This window comes from Falco punctatus (genome assembly GCF_963210335.1).
Source record: "Falco punctatus genome assembly, chromosome: 12".
Taxonomy (NCBI): domain Eukaryota; kingdom Metazoa; phylum Chordata; class Aves; order Falconiformes; family Falconidae; genus Falco; species Falco punctatus.
In genome coordinates, this window is record NC_137592.1 from 1,043,453 (window position 1) to 1,060,174 (window position 16,722).

General features: G+C 42.1%; 1 protein-coding gene across 1 annotated transcript in view; it reads right to left on the bottom strand.

The window, feature by feature from the left end:
• RIN2 (Ras and Rab interactor 2) overlaps window positions 1–16,722 on the bottom strand; it is a 271,784-nt gene that overhangs the window by 95,784 nt on the left and 159,278 nt on the right. Inside the window, exons 16-17 of the mRNA XM_080408025.1 lie at window positions 14,671–14,775; window positions 7,826–7,891 (exon numbers count right to left, since the gene is read on the bottom strand). Coding sequence (XP_080264151.1) covers window positions 7,826–7,891; window positions 14,671–14,775 — 171 coding nt within the window. The remainder of the gene's footprint in view (window positions 1–7,825; window positions 7,892–14,670; window positions 14,776–16,722) is intronic.

Genomic DNA, 16,722 nt, shown 5'->3' on the forward strand with positions numbered 1-16,722 from the left:
CAACTTCGGCGCCTGCCTGAGCACAGCCTGCCCAAGCACGCCAGGACTTGAATCAGGCCAGGGAAGAGGTGCAGATGCCCCTGGCCCCTTGAGCTGGGGTGGGTATTACCCAGGCACAGCAGGCAGCACGCTGCACTCCCCTGCATTGGGAGCAGCTCTCTGGGCAGCTCTAAGAGCCTGCAGTAGCTGGGCTCAGAAGCACACCCCAGCTGAACCACACTGGCAGAGGGCAGCTGGTCTGTGGGTACCCTGAGACCCCCTCCCTGCAGCACACCACCAGCCAGTGGGCACAGCTGTGCCGGCCAGAACGAGAGCTGCCCCCAGCACAGCTTTCTCAGGAGCCACACCAGCCACGGGAACTGCAGGCTGCCAGAGGACATGAATGCTATTTTGGCCTTCAAAATGGTTTCCCCTTCAAAACTTTGAAATTCCAAAGCTCAGTAAACGATGGTGATTGTACGGTAGCCATGTAGCTGTACACTGAGGGTACCGCTTTTTGACAGGAATTATTAGAACAAGCGTCCTTCAGAGATGGGGTGGTTTGCTACACAGGGGACTGCTTTACTGAAATGACCCTACCAGTCATACGTAGATCTCACTGGATGAGTGCAGAAGTCTTTAGTTTTCATTCGTAATGGCAGAGTTAGATATCCCTATGATTACTAAAACTTGCTTGTATTATGGGCCTCTCTCTCCACAAAATCCTTCTGCAATTAACTCCTCCTGCAACCAAACGTCCGTTTCTATGTGCACGGTGTGAATGGAGCGCTTGTTTCCTCACCTGCTCCAGCACCTGTCAGCCAGGAGACAACACTGGCCACAATTAAGGTAAGACTTAGACCTATGCGAGATCTATGTTCCTTCTATGAAAAAGGAGCAAGTATCATTCCAAGCTAGCAGGCAGCAACTGGTAACCAAGGCTGGGGGTGGGTGGGCAGGGGGTGTACCAGCAGTCCCCTCCTCTCATTAAAGCATGAGAGAGACAAAATGTCCAGCAACAGAGATTACTATTCTGCGAATCCAAACTACTTGCTTCGCTTGCCAGGCATGCTGATGGAAAACCTCAGAGACAATCACTCAGCGTTTGAGCAGGTCTATCGTCAAGCACAACCATCCTCATAGGTTCAGGCATCCAATGTTACATTTTCCCTGGCAGTAAAAAGATTATGTTAAATTGTTGCTGTAAAATTATCACATTGACTTTTAGCACCGTTCAAATCCTACCTGGCAGATGAAGACTATATTGACAAGATTTCTGTTACGTTGTTTTGATGCGGAAGGTTTAAAATCTGTTCTGCAAGGCTACTAGAAAAAGTAAAATAAACCCTTTACCTAAAATATACCACAAAAAAGTCATTTTAACTATATAAATACATTATTAAATCTGTTACTTTAAAAAAATTGTGCTTTTTTTAGAAGCTTTCTTGAAATTAGATGCTTCTGCCCAAACTTGGATAACTCGGCCCAGATCTCAGGCTGTTTCAGGGTGGTGAACAATAGATTTCACAGCCAAATTATATCCCCTGGTGCACAATGAACTAAACTGCCATCACTTCCCGTATTGCTTTCCCATGAATAAAGAAAACTTTTCCAAAAGGCATGGATTTGTCCACACCTCAGATTGATTGTGGAAATTCAGCCAAACAAGTCAGAGCAGTTTGGGTGGAAGCAGATAGATTTATGAAATATGTTTCAGATTTGAGGCCACCAGGTGCTAACAGAATATTCATGTGAATTCCCCTTAAAGGTGCCTAGTTGTGTTAATAGTTATTCATTTATCTATTCAGGTAAGACAATAAAAAGTTCATTCATCTTTAAAAAACAAAGTACCACAGTCCTTTTCAGGACTTACTGCTGCAAACATGTACACTGACCCTACAAATCAATCATCAGGGGTTTGCCATAGATTTCAATAGAGGTCAACTTTCACTCAAGTCAGTGAATACTGAGAACTCCCTAACTTCAACTCCAAGCCTTGCATTATACTTGGTACATCCATTCAACACACTCAAAATCTGCAGTTCCTTAAATTTGGAGTGGCTGAAGTCTTCCAAATATGCAAACTTCAAGCATTTTCCTCAAAAGCATGGCTTTAAACTGATTCACGTAAAGCTGTACAAACCTAATATGAATGTTCCTATCTGGATTTATGTGTATTTTAGACTAAATTACCGTGGCTACTGATCAAGTGAAACTTCATGGATACAGGGCAGATTTAAATCCAGCTAAATACGGTGTCCACTGAGGTTGATTTTCAAAGTATGTATTTAAACAAGTTTAAAGCTCCAGTGGTGTAACTTTGAAATAGATAAACCTTATGCTGTTGCATCTCTGTGAGCTTTATTTGAAAGGATTAGGGCTCCTACAAAATCTTGATGTAAGAAACATTTGTCAATCACCAGAAAGTTATGGGTTTCTAGAAAATTATCCAATTATATTCAATCAACGTTTTATTTCACAAGTATTAATACGGTTATTTGGAAAGGCATATTAAAATTCCTGTTCTGACAGCAGGATATTGAATGTTACCCTCAGGTTGCTTCACCTGCACTGAATGTTGTTTTTCTGAAACTAGATTGCTGTCCTACCTCATTTGTTTTGTCAAGAAAAAGCCAGTCACACATTTATCTGAATCTTAAGAACGAGCATTTGTTTTCACAAGCACTAGTATCACAAATCCAAAGCATGCTAATCAATTGATTTCAATGACACAGCTGAAGACAGAAAGCTGAAAACAAAACAGGCAAGTAGCATCACAGGAAAAAACCTGAATTATACCGGTCAAAATCTCCTGCTATGCACACATTTCAGGTTGGTGTTCCTGTCAATCTACCAAAAAATGCAGCACATTAAAAAAAAAAGGAAAAGAAAAACAAAAGAAAAAAAAAAGACAAGTATAAAATTGACCTTTGGTAGGGAGAAAAGTAGTTTTTCTAGCACATCTTAAGACCTCCTCGTATCATATCCTATCCTACCACTCTGCCTTTGAACTGCTGTCAAACGAAGGCCATCCACATGTCAAGCAGAGTTGAAACTAGCAAGGGATCACATATTTCTAGCAAGGGATCACTTATTTAAGTCAAAGTCAGAGCTGCACTGAAGTGCTCTCCACTGAGGAAAAGGCTCTTTAATCTCCCTTTGAAATACTCATTAAGAACTGTCTGAAACCACTAGGAATGGAAACAAAAAAGTTGACTGGTCCAAAGACCCAACCAGCCCCAGACATGACATGGTGACCCTTACTTTCAGAACAGTAAAACCATAAATGAATCACAGTCATATTAAAAAAACCCAGCCCAACCTGGCTTCACCCCTGGTTTCCCCCAGCCTCCCAAACCCTGGGCCTCTCCACTCCCTCCCGCCCCACAGCCAGCTGCCCCTGACCACCCCCACTGCTCCTGTCCCAAGCCCCAGCCCCACCACAGCTCTGTCCCATCCCATACCTCCAGGGGCTCTGCCAGCTCAGCCGCCCTCGACAGGCTCCTGTGACCCCACATCCCAGTGATGGCCCATGGCTTGGGCAGCAATGGGCACTGCAGAGCTTCTCACCAAGAAAATGGAGAGAGGCACTGGCAGTCCCCCCTGCACAGCTGGCAGCTTCCAGAATCTAACGCTGGGAGGAGAGAACCACTCAGACTCGCTCCTCTGCTTGGCTCAAAAAGTAAAGTATTGATACGCACTGCATTTGAACATAATGCAAGCTTTGGAGATGTACAGGAAGGATGCTAAAAACTGCTCAATTTTTTTTTGCTTTGGGGACTTTTCCACAGGCTTTGATTACGCTAACAAACTGGAGGGGCTCGCTTGTTTGGAGACAAACCCAAGAATGCACACATTCAGTTGGTCTATCCTGTTCCAAACCAGGTCTGCACTGGTTGATTTGGTTGCAAATTGTAAGCACACCTCGCTGAAACTGCCAACGTAGGAAGTGCTTACCAATTCATATATGGCACAGATAACAACAGTTCAACGTACCTTTTGCTTCTGCTTAGAACAAACAACTTGCAGAACATTCTTGCACAACACACAAGTGTCAGAACAAGGTATTTCAGGTTTTACACACAAAGTTATGACATATTACAGTAATTAATGCACACCGATAGGAAAAGTTCCTAAAAAAAAAACTCATGCAGTTTTTGTGCCATGGGATAGGTAATGGCTATTTCGTAGAAATAGATCCAACTGGCTCCATTGGAGCAGCAGTATAAATATTCAAAATAGAAGTAGTAATAGGCTCTGATGTAAAATTCCTTTTTTTTCCTTCCCCAAATCTGTCCCTTCTGTCAGCAAGGAAACATTCTGCTTAGGAGCAACTGCATCATCTTGCTACAAGAGCATAGCTGTGTGTTTGTGGGGTGGCTTTTAGTGAAGCCACATTGTTGCTAACATTGTTTGATTTAAGGAAGCATTTTAGGCCTTTTAGTGGTTATTATTATTATTAATCTCATTAACAACCACAACAAAAAAGAAACGACAGCAACCAAAAAACAACAGGGAAGTACAGTGGGCTTCCTAATACAAGAGGACTTCCAGCGGGCATAGTTATGAGAAGGCTGCTCAAACAATAGGCTGCATAGATCAAGTAGCAACACAATCGTTTTCCAGAATGAGGGCACAGGCATGTCATTGACTCTCTCAACTGCCTGTCCCTGGACCCTTCCTTCTTCTTGCCAGGGATCCACAAGCACACTTTGTTAAGCGATGCCAGTGGTACATGGCTTTTTCCGCTGGACTTCCTTGACACACACAGTGCAACAGCTGCCAGTGCCTCCACACATTTAGTGTAACAGAGAAAGGAAATCAAGTGCTGAGCTGAGTGGAAACCACAGGGTGTAAATAGTTTGATTTTGCCCAAAGAAAAACTGAAAAAAATCACTTCCAAAAGTGCAAATGAAATAAAACCTGGCTTTTTGTTTGTGAATGGGTTTGGAGTTTTTTTCTTAGTGTTTTGGTTTTTTTTTTCCAGTTGGAGGGGTTTTTTTTCCTGCTATAGTTTACAGTTTGGTGTTTTGGCTTTTCTTCCTTTCTTTTACTTAGAGTTTGCTGTGCCTTTACTACCAATATTTGCCACTGTTTGTACCATAGACAAAAACATTCACCTAGCTGGTAGCATCTTAATACATTTCATAGTAGAACATATACAAGAAAAAGGGAAAAAAACCATACCAAATGAATCAGAAGTGATCAGTGCTTAAAGTAAATACAACAGCCAGCACTGGCAAAAATCCACAGTATCAATACATACAAATGAAGCTGTGATGGTGTTTCTCATGGGGTGGAATCTGCCTGCATATTAATACAGTATTATACAAAATCTAGCAGGATATTGGAACAATGAATAGCTAAACTTTCACAATAACTTAAGATCTGTGAGCGAGTCTGCATTGAAGATATTCCACATTTTAAAAAGTGCCATCTCTCTCTGTGTCTTCCTCCCTCCCAAAGAAGGGGTGATGAATCCACATGATCTGTTACCAGGTAAGTTCAACTGCTTAAGAAGACAAATATCTGACCAGGTCCAGTGTATTCTTTAAAGAATGGCAAATTATGACTTCAGTAACTAGGTCTGTGCAAAATACGCCTCCTTCCTTTTAAAGAAACCAGTGTCTGTAACTCATTTAGAAAAGTTCCAATGCATACTTATGTCCTTCTCAGAACGAATAAGACATGAACTGTTGAATCCCCCCAAAAAAAGAAATCTGACGAAGCAGAGAAAGTTCTGACCTTCCATTTTCATGTGCAGGCCACTAAAAATCAGGACACCTCCTTGATAGCCCTCCTGGGCTGGCGATCAAACTATTGCTTGGAAGTACCATAAACATCCTAGAAATAAAACTCCAACATTAGTAGTAAAATGGTAGTAGTGTTTACCCTTTGAATCCACATTTACCTTACATTCCTCATCACACCTGTACAAGATTATTTACAGTAAAAAGTCATCATCTGTTGCCTTGACAATCTTCTTTTAATATGCAGTAAATCCATTCATATGCCAAGTACCTTGAATTGTATTCCCATATTACACTGCCCTGTGACCTTTGGATCGTTACAGGAGACCCAGAAGAAGATGCAAGAGAAGATGTTGATCTCTGGCAATTAAAAAAACCCAAACAACAAAAATACAACAAAAAAAAACCCCAAACCCCAAAAGAAAAACAAAACTAAAACAAACCAACCCAAACAAAAAAACAGCCAAAAAATTTCCCATGATTCTCCTTGAAAATCAGCCCCTGTACGATGCACCCTCTTCTGCATTGTAGCAATAGTCTTAAGTCATAAATTAATTAGTCTTCCATCAAATAACTTAAAAATAGAAGGAACTGTAGCAGACCAGTTTTGCCTGGCTTGACGCCAGTTAGCAGCCCGTTCATCTAGAGTCCCAGTCACACTGTTCAAAAACTGAGCTATGAAATCACATGAATGTTGAAAAAAATAATCTTCACATCAACGTAGGATTTTTCCAGGTTGTGGGGTTCAGGGAGAGGGCAGACGTAGATGGGGCCATGGGTCCTACGAACAGTGAACAGGATATACGTCACGACTCGGAGGTGCACCGCATTCAGGAGATGCCAGCCGTGGTTTGTATTGCACAGGTAAGAAGGAAGTTCCTCCTGACAGTCTGCCACCTGCATTAGTGATCGCTGCACATTGGCAAGTTCACAAAAGTGAAAACATTGAATTCTGTCATGATGGAGAAACACAGGAAGATGCCGTAAAGGGAAAGGCACACACACCCTAGCTTCTTATCCAGTTTCCATTTGTTCATGTGGACGCCAAAAACCTACAATAAACACAGAGTAAGCCACCACAGCAGGAACATTTTGAATAAAGTGGTAAATCCCCTTCTCAATTACAGGAGCATGATGATGACTGTCCCCTTACTGATCAAGGTCACCTGGAAGCAATCACAATGGAAGTGTGCAACAAGCGAGCTGAAAACCATAGCTGAAGTAAATCAGAGTAGCCCTTTCACAAGTCATTGAAGCTACACTGACTTACATCACCTCAAGTGCCGGCCCTGAGGTCTTAAGTTTCAGCAATTAATTTTGTTTTGGCAAGAACAATCACATTTAATTCAATCATAAATGTTCTTCAAGGCCAGACTCTTTTTTTCTTCACTCAAAATGCTTCATGTGCCCCTCTGCACCCCAATCTAGAGCCATACAGTCTAAAGCTGTGCTTGACTTTGCTAAGTTTGCTCTCACAGAAACCACTTGAAAGATTAAAGTCCTGTGTATGTGGGAATTGTGTTGGTGTGCAACACACAGGAGGACTCCCTATAGTGTTGTCTCAAGATTTGGAAGATGTCACATAAATCTGCTTCTCCCTGTCATTTCTGGTCTGCTATGCTGGACTTGGACAGGTCAGGGAATGTGAGACACCGATTTCAGTAGAAACACTGTCATGTCCAGGCATTATTTGTTCTGGTCTGTGTCGTATTTCAGAAGGTTCCTACAGCAGGCCAAAGCAAACTGTACAAACTATACAGCATTTTGTCTACCTGTCCAACAGGAGAACAGATCTCATCATACATCAAGGGATCTGCTTCAACGCTAGCATGAAAAATAACTGATAATTACTAATGTATCTCCCAGGCTCCTCCCATGAAAAATATACAAACATGAAAGCCATCTCGTGACACTGATAGCTTCTGCCAAGTGCCAGATTAAGGTCTTGGGAAGTTTACAATAGGAGTGACCATTCCTATCCCTTAACAACAGACTTTACAACCACTGTTACAGCTGTAGGTGAGAAAGGAACAAATGACGAAAACATCTATAAAATCACTCTTTTGGAAACGAAGAACAAAAGACTATATACATACTGTGACAAAAACAGATGCCAGCAGGAGACCAACAGAATAGATAAGTCCTCTGCTGTTTAATCGAATCTGTAAAAGAAGGAAGTTTATAAAACCGTGTCACAATTCCAAGCAACAATATTTCTCTCTGATGATAATTCTGTAATCCTAAACTGCTGAGTTGCTGAATGCTGGCTCGCAAGCTGTAAATGCCAAGTCAGACCATTACATCGCAGATTATTTTGCCTACTCCCTACTGCCAAAGAAGGAGTATTATTGGAGCAGTGCCCTTAGGACCTGACAACATTTCAAACAGTTCCACCCCTACATGGGCTTTGACATCCTTTATACTGTTATATCATAAAATTTTCTTCTTGCTAATTAACTCCTGTGTGAGTCCCATAAGAACAAACAGGGGAAAGGTAATTTTGCATTCAGTCACCAATTAATGCTTCACAATGGGGGAAAATAAACAAGGACAGACATAAACACATTTCTTCCCTACTTTTACTCAACCTGGTGTAGGAACAAGTCAGTAATCTCACAGTCTGAACCTCAGCTGCTGAAAACCATCAATATCAATGCATCATGGCACACTAGCACAGGCTAAACATTATTTAGCACTGAGGTAAAGAAGGCAGAGAGACAACTTATGCCTGCAGGGCTCTGTAGAGATATCACTACTAAGATACCCAGGCGCATCACAGGCTCTGATGTAGCCATCAACATGGCAGAGCCACAATTACATCCACTGTGCAAGCGGAGAACCAAGATACAGGTCCTCACAGCTGTGGAGCTATTTAAGTGTCATTTTTAGAGGCTCTGGAGTCTAACCAAAGGCACTCACCTGCACCTTTAAGCCCTATATACATTTAAAAATGTGGTTCTATGTGACATAAACCTAAAGCTATATAGGAAGGCTACAGGGAGTAAAGCCACCTCTCCAATTCTGTTCCTCAGCTAGCATCTCTCTTCCCCTCAGTTTCCCATTCTTCTCTTGGGGAGCTTAATTATTGTCCCTTTGGGCATTTCATATGATCTTCTCAAAGAGTATGACCTGCAGTATTGTCAAGAGAGCACTCAGATGGAGAGCCCCAAGGCATTTCTGCAGTTTACTGCATGAAGGAGACTTCCTTCAAGGGAAGGTTGGCTTCTCCAGGGAAGAACAAGGCAGCTGGAAGCTGTGGGGTGGGTGCCATGGGCACCCACACGACTGAATTGTAAATCTTTAGACCACCTAATATCAAATATTATCTTAAGGCCACTATAAGGTAACACAACATTGTATTCCTCCCTGCACCTTCTGTGCAATGAAACCCTCATGAAGTTGAGTTTCAACTGAGTCACCAAAACTAATTACTATTTAAAGTAGTAACTGACTATTTAAGTTTCCTGGAAGAGATCAATCTTAGCAAGAAGTTATGTACAAATATTCAAGGATGCTTTAGAAAAGGACATTGCTGTTGTTTGCCTAACAGACCTTGATTTTGTGCAGTGCAGGTGTGTTTCCAGTCACACCACTCTGCTACTGAGGTCAAACAGCAAAACTAAATGCAGTGATCTTCCTTAAACAGGCTGGTATCCAATTCTTAATTGCTCAGCTTGCTCTACATTTGTATACAAGGAAAAGCAAAAACATTAGTCCATTCCTGCAGACAAGGATCTGCAGACAAGAAAAAGTTCCCAGAATGGAAGTTCTTCCACCTTAAACAACACTTTTTTTTTTTTTTTTTTAACAGTTGGATTTATTTCTTGGTTTTAAAACTGGTTTTAGTCCAATAAACATTTCAAACTAAATTTCTGTGCTACAATGTTATTTTTTCAATGGTCAACACAGAAAACAACAGTACATAGTGTATCACTGGCCACTTTTAGTGCTCGCATCCTTCCAGTTAAGACTATAAAGAAGCCCATTTGCAAGAGAAGTGGGCATTGCTATTGTTGACAAGCATCACTACAATTTCATGAATGCAAGACTGCTGAGGCACTTGTATCATTTTGCATCGCAGTCAGGAAAAACTTTTCATCCAAACATTGCTCCCAAATCCAGAGTAATGACCGAGCTTCATTCCCCCAAGACAACAGAGGGGAAAGTCTGACTTCCAGAGTCAAGAAAAGAATAATCAGTTCTGACATTCTGCAAACCTGAACCTGCAATGATCTACACACAATCATGATCCTCTGTGCAAATGTACATTGGACACAAGGTCAAGCATACTGCAAAAAGACAGTCCTGGAAAGATTTCTCTTTTCTCCTGCACATGCTCAAGATTCAGCATGATGATGCATTACTGTACTTCTAATAAACCATAACGAGCACAAATAGGTCCTGCAGAGCTACTGTACGCTGGAATTATTATAGCATTTGTACTCACAAGTGTCCCACCAATTTGTAGAGCTCTGCTGCTGCCTGAGATTTGCTTTTATCTTCATGTCTGTTAAAATCCTGGCTTATAAAAATTGCACATTTTCCTTTTTTACTGATTACTTGCCATCATAAAAAAGGCTACGGCCATGATGATCATTGGTTCATAAAGGTATTACAGGATTTCTTTAAGATACAAGCTGTAAGTGTGTGTATGTACAGTGGGACCATTATATTCCTATGGCCATTACATGTAAAATACAATATTCTCACTAGACTGACTGTCCAAAAAAATGAAGGATTTTGATTCAGAATGTGAAAGCCAATTTTGGGACTGTCTGCATAACTAAAAGTGAAAAATGGAATGATCCTACTGTTAATGTAAACTGCAGGTTGTAAGGGGCGGACAGGAGGAAGTGCATTTTTGTGCTATGGAAGAAGTCTCTAATGTCACTGCAGCTTCTACCACCAGTCCTGAGCAAATCTGAAAGTTTTGCTGAAACAAGAGCTGCTCTTGGGATAAGAGACAACTTCAAGTTCTGACCCAGAAGACCTTTTTCTTTGATACCCTGCAGTGTATTTCCTCTAAGAAACCAGGACAAGCTAATGTGAGGGCTCTGTGCACACATTACTGCTCCCTGTAGAGACAGACTGGTCAACTGCACTCAATTCACACCCAGGCAACCACTCGTCTCCTCCCGAGTGGTCCATACATGACAGCTAACCTGGATTTCCATTTTAGTTAATCTAAAATGCAAAAATCCCCAAAACTAACTTTGCTTAACTAAAATGCAAATTGAAAGCCACCTTCCCTGCTATCTAAATGAGCAGCAGCTGGCTTGGAAAGGCAGATACTATTTTACAATAAATTCCTGTCTGGGTTTTGGTCAGGAATTCTGTTTGACCGGTGCCAAAATCTGTAAAAACTGTCAGTATAAAATACATAAATCGGAAAGGAATCTACAGGAAAAGGAAGCAAATGAAGCAGCTGGAATTATTTTAGCATGGAAAATGTCTGAATTCAGCCTAAAGTGCAGATGCTGCTTCTCAGTTACATCATTAGCCTCCATAAAACCAGAAGACATTTGGAAACACCATTCTAAAGACATTGGTGTCCAATTTGCTGAGGACAGTGCTTCCAAAGAGAGGTGTTTGGGGCGGATTTCTTTGGACTATCTGCAAGGCTCCTCTTTAGAGGTCATTCAGGGGAGCAAAAGTTGCAGTTAAGTATTATTCAAAAGTAGAAAGTGTATGCCAATCATTTATGACAGCTTTACCAATGTGGCAGTAACACGTCACACTGATCCCACACAGGCAAACTAAACGTGGCAACCCCTTCAGGAGTATGAGCAACAATTTTCCCTCACAGAGCAATTGCATTAGGACACTTGAGCTTCACGTCAGGTTAACAGTTCTCAACTCAGGCTTAACAAGCAATGTTCCTGGCCTGGGATCTAGCTCAGCTCCCACTGTTGAGCAAAGCAATCAGCTAATTAACCTAAATAACAAGAACTTTCCTTTAAGAGGCTTCACTATTCCCATAGAAAGCAAATTCCTGGGAGGAGTGAATGGGTGTTTTCTAATGCAGTTTTCACTTTTCAGCGCTTTTTGCTCCACAAAAAATCGGACCATTTATTAGGGTCATCATCTAATACCTCACTCTGCCATTGGGCAGCAGGATTAAAACCCTTCCATGTAGATAGCAAAGGGTGGTTTCCTCAGGTGACCAAATACTAGCTGTGGAATGCGCTCTGTCAGGAAGCTTATTTGGTTGAACTGGATACATATCACACCTGGACTTTCTGGAAGAAAAAGCACAACTCTGGGTAAAAAGCCCTGTTGGTGAGCTCAAAACACTATATAAGCTGTGCAGACCTCCAGATGTTTCCACGGTGGCTTCAGGAGGTAATGCGGGCATGGCATCTCTCTGCCACGCCATGCAGCAGGTGGAAAAGGGACAGAAGAGGACAAATATGACAGGTGAGAAGGGCTATAAAACGATGAGAAGCAAATGAAAACCAACAGAAAAATCAGTTGGAACAAACTGACATTGATGTAAGCCTGTCCCCAAAGCAGATTTGCCCTGGGATGGCTCGGACAGGGATTCCATAGATGGGTGCTGGCCTTAATTCCAGATGCACTAGAACTGGCAGTATACATGCTGTCGAGTTACAATATGTGCCCACAAACAGTCCAAATAATTTGGCTTGCTGCTTACACACATAGCAGCTCTGCATGGTGCGTGCAGAGAGTCCAGCTGTGCAGGATGCATTGCTTTTCTGGCACATGCAGTAAGTCTGACCTCACTAGACTTGCACATGTGGAGAATGGCATACATTCAGGCACTGTGCCCAGGGTCTCTGAGTTATTTAAGACAGCCCTGGAGCAAGCTGATTTACAGCAGTAAGAAACCTCCCACGCTGTATATAAAATTCCTGTTTAAGCCTGTTGCCCAGACACCTCTTACTGTAAAGGTTTCTTGGACTAATACAGTCCAAATTGAGATTCTTGTGGACTTCATAGCTCACATTGAGGAGAGAATGAAAGCTGTCTGGGTTCATTCTGGTCCAAAATGCAATGGTAGTCTGGCCTTTGAGGGATGTTTTTTGCTAAATATTCTCACTCCAACAAAGAAAGGTTTCCTCAGAACTAGATGAAACTCACTGCAAAGCATTTGAGGGGCTGCAGCCTGAGGATTTGGAGATATGTTCTCCAGTAAAATATATACCTTATACCGGTGGTATAAGGGGTTTCCAGTGTCAGGTCATCCAGCAGCAACCTCCCTGATGCACAGGTCACATTAAAACATTCCCCATTTACCATTGCTAAAGGACGTAGGCTTGAGCAAATAGCCCACCTTGTTTCGAGTATGAGCACATATTCCTTTCTATCAAATCTGCTACTGGGCACGGAGGTATTTAATTTTTGCATTAAAAATAACCAGGGGACCACTGCCAAAGCTCTTGGCTAGCCTTTGCCTAGCTCTGGAAATGGTTCTCTGAAAATATAACAGAAACCCCCAAATATTAACGAAAACAAGAACACTTCATTCTAGCAAAAACTGCTATTACTTACCTATTGCCAAAAAAAGAGAATATACAATTTCAAAGGAGACCATTTCAGATTTGCTCTAAGTCTACTCTTCACGGTATTGCACTAGCTGGTGCATAGCAGGGGTTGCTCATCAGAACAAAAAGGCAGGTGTAACAGCTTCCTGCTGTTTTATCCTACCCGATAATGCTAAAGGCTTTCCTACAATCCCCTCATGTTTGGCCCAAATCTACACTACAGCCATTCTGTGCACAAGCAATAGCTAGAATTACAAAAGCCACACAAGAAGTAGGCATGCTGCTTTTTAAACCTTCTCTCCAGCTCTGGTAGCCTTTCAACATCTTCTATTCTAATGTCCACCCATCTATTAAAAAAAGTAATCATACAGAACCATGAATTGTTTTATACAGTACTGCTTAGTGGTTCTGAGATAGTTAAATCTGAACTAGGCTGAATAGCCACTGTTCACTTGTTTCTTTCATTGTAGTTCTCCACTTGCCTAAAGGATTCTTTCTTTTTCTGCATTTGATTTTGGACTACCTGCTGCTGCTTCACATATTTCCCATAAGCTACAGCTCTGGAAATACAGTTTTAATCAACAAACTATTCCCTCTTCTCTGATTATCACTGTACCCTGCCCTATTTCTTCTTGTAACTTCTAACTGTGAGCACAGGAGCTCAGAAGATTCTGAAATTTGGTACAAAAGCTTAAGAAAAATCTCTCCTCGATCTGTCAAATTAGGGTAGAAATCAGTCATGCAGCCTTCTCACGAGACAATTGGAATTTCCTGCAAGTGGCAATGGAATAGGTTTTCTCAGAGTACATGACAATGTGTAAATTCAGGGAAAACAAAGCTAGCAAAACATTCAAAACTCACAGTAAGGGAGAAGATAATTTCAGTTTATAGCAAAGAGCAGAAAAAGGGCCTTAGCCCAGTGATAATTTTTTTTCCACATAATTACAGAAGGAAAAGCTCAGTTCTCTGTTCATTTAAGAATAGGAAATGCTTCTTCCCCAGGAGAAAACTGTCTGCAGACGAAGCCCTCCCTCATTCTGCAAGAAGGAAAAATCAACGTTCCCAAATTCTCCTTTGAGGTTTGGCTTGTATCTAGCAGTTAAAGCAAGCCAGAACGCTCTGTTTTGACCGATCACACAAGGATGGTTTGCAAGTTCAAAATCTACTTTGTCTGAAATTGAAAGGAGGCTATCTCTCTTCTTCTTGTGTAGCAAATGCAAAGATGCTACCACCCCAGCTCCAGCTATTCACACACAGCTCCTGAAGGCAGTAAGTAACCAAGGCTGAAGCTAAACACCAGAGGAAAAACAATGGGAATAAAATAAAAGTTATTCCTATCTTCAGTTCTTTTCTGGCAGTTGCTGAAGGGAAAACAAGGAGCTATTGCCAAAACCCAAACTGGTTTTGCTCCAGGATCCAAATATGACAGAAATTACCTCATTCAGGAATATTAGAAGGACTCTGCTATGTTTCCAGTCCCTTGGCTGAAAAAGCTGCAGTCCTCTGTCTGTTTGGGGATCCTCTTCCTGCAGTGTCCTTGCCTGGCAGTGGAAATTCAGTGTAAATCCTGCATTCCCCAGGTCTCACCATGAGACAGCGGTCTCAAAAAACTGGAACTTAAAAAATCTGCTGCATTCCTGCATGTTTCAATGGAATTTCCTTCTTGGACTTTTTTTGAGACTCCTAAAAAAGCATCCTTGGTTTGCTCTGCATTGCAAAATTCACTTTGCAGAGGGTACACACACAAGACGGAGTGCTGCACATAGACACTCAAAGTATTAAGCAAGAAATGCAGGAGTTATGGTTGACGAGAATTCCTGTATTGTTATGAGCTTTGGAAGGGACCAGACATTATCTTGCTCTAGACATTTTTGTTCCACTATAGTACAATGATCCCAGTCTCCCTGCCATGAAACCAGGGAGCAAATGCACTCAATACACACAAACTATTCCAGGAAGCTGGAGGGACTAGTTAGCTTCAGCATGTACCTGCTCCTATGCTCATCCATAGGTTTTTGGGATCAGCCAATAAATTAATCCATTAATACCTGCCAAGCTGCATACTGCTGCTGCAGTGATACCACCAATCATGCTGCAGATGCTAAGGTGAAAGCTGGAAAGAGTCTGGTACCCCAGAGCAGGAGGAGTAACGTCTGCAGAAGTGAAGGGTAACACTGTGGGAAGCAGAAGAGTAACCACCCTGTTGCTATCCTTGACCTTAATGTTTGCCCCAATGACTGACAGATCCATTGAAGCTATCCTCCCTCTTCCCCTCAGAAGATTTAAGGTGGTCTATATGAAGATAACTGGGCCAGAATGGGGCAAGGAACAGATACACAGTTGTTGGCTATGAGAAGATGGAAACCCACCTTTGTCCTAATGTCGTAAGATTCATCATGGTGCCTTGGAATTAAAACAGTGAATAGCAAACTGGTCAGTGAGTAGCAAAGTAGTGATGCTTGCCATCTCCTGTGTTTCCCCAGTGTCTGCTTACCTCTGGATTCTCTGATATCTAACAAGGCTTATGCTAATTTTAATCCTTCTCTCTCCAGCTGCCTGTTTGCATGAAAGGAATGTAGCATCTCTAAGACGTCGAACTTACTGTCAAATTTTGCTGAAACTGGCTGAAGTTACCAGGCAGAGGAATGATGGATAGACATGATTATACTCCCAAAGGCTGATGTGAACAAATGAACCTGGCTGTTTATGCTTAACATTCCTCTTCTCTAAAATACTCCTGGCTGATGTCTGGTTTACAGCTTCACATCCAAAAAAAAGATCCCAGAGGGAAGCAACTGGATGGAAGACATGGAGCAAATATCTTTTCATTCTGGATTTGCCAGGGCCACTGGGGAAGGATGCTTACAGGATCACAGTGTCAGCAACGTGTCCAGGACTCAGAGCTGGAAGAGATGAGAAAGTGAACTCTTTCAGAGGTCCCTCTAGGTCCAGAGGGATGCTGCTTTTTCTCCAAAAGTCCTGCTGACATGCTGGTGTAGCTGTGGTTGATAGCAAAAGGCCAGAGCTGCAGCAGGAGGGTGGCCAAGTGACTTCTAGTGGAGAAGCTCCAGTGGGAAGCACAGAGGAATTCACAGTTAGTGTCTGGACATTAATGGGTGCCCAGAAACAACAAGGACTCTTAAAGTAATAAACATATAGTTGGGTTAGAGGCTAGACATAGAAACAGAAAGGGTCTGATGTGGAAGCTGTTTGATGTTGACTAGATCTGCCTTTTGATGGGAAAAGCATCAGTGGCCTGGCCCAAATCAAGAACCGTGGGACTGACGACTGAGTTGAAGGCAAGGGGTGAGGGCAGAGGAAGGCCTTTTCTTCTCTGCACCAACACTAACATCTTCCTGGAGAAGCATGAGATGGAGCATTTTCTGGCTTGGGTTTGGACTGATTCCAGTCAGCACTGGAAGGAAAAGAAAAAGAAATCCAGTATAGCACATTGATGATGTCACTGAGACAAACCTGGTTCATGGTTA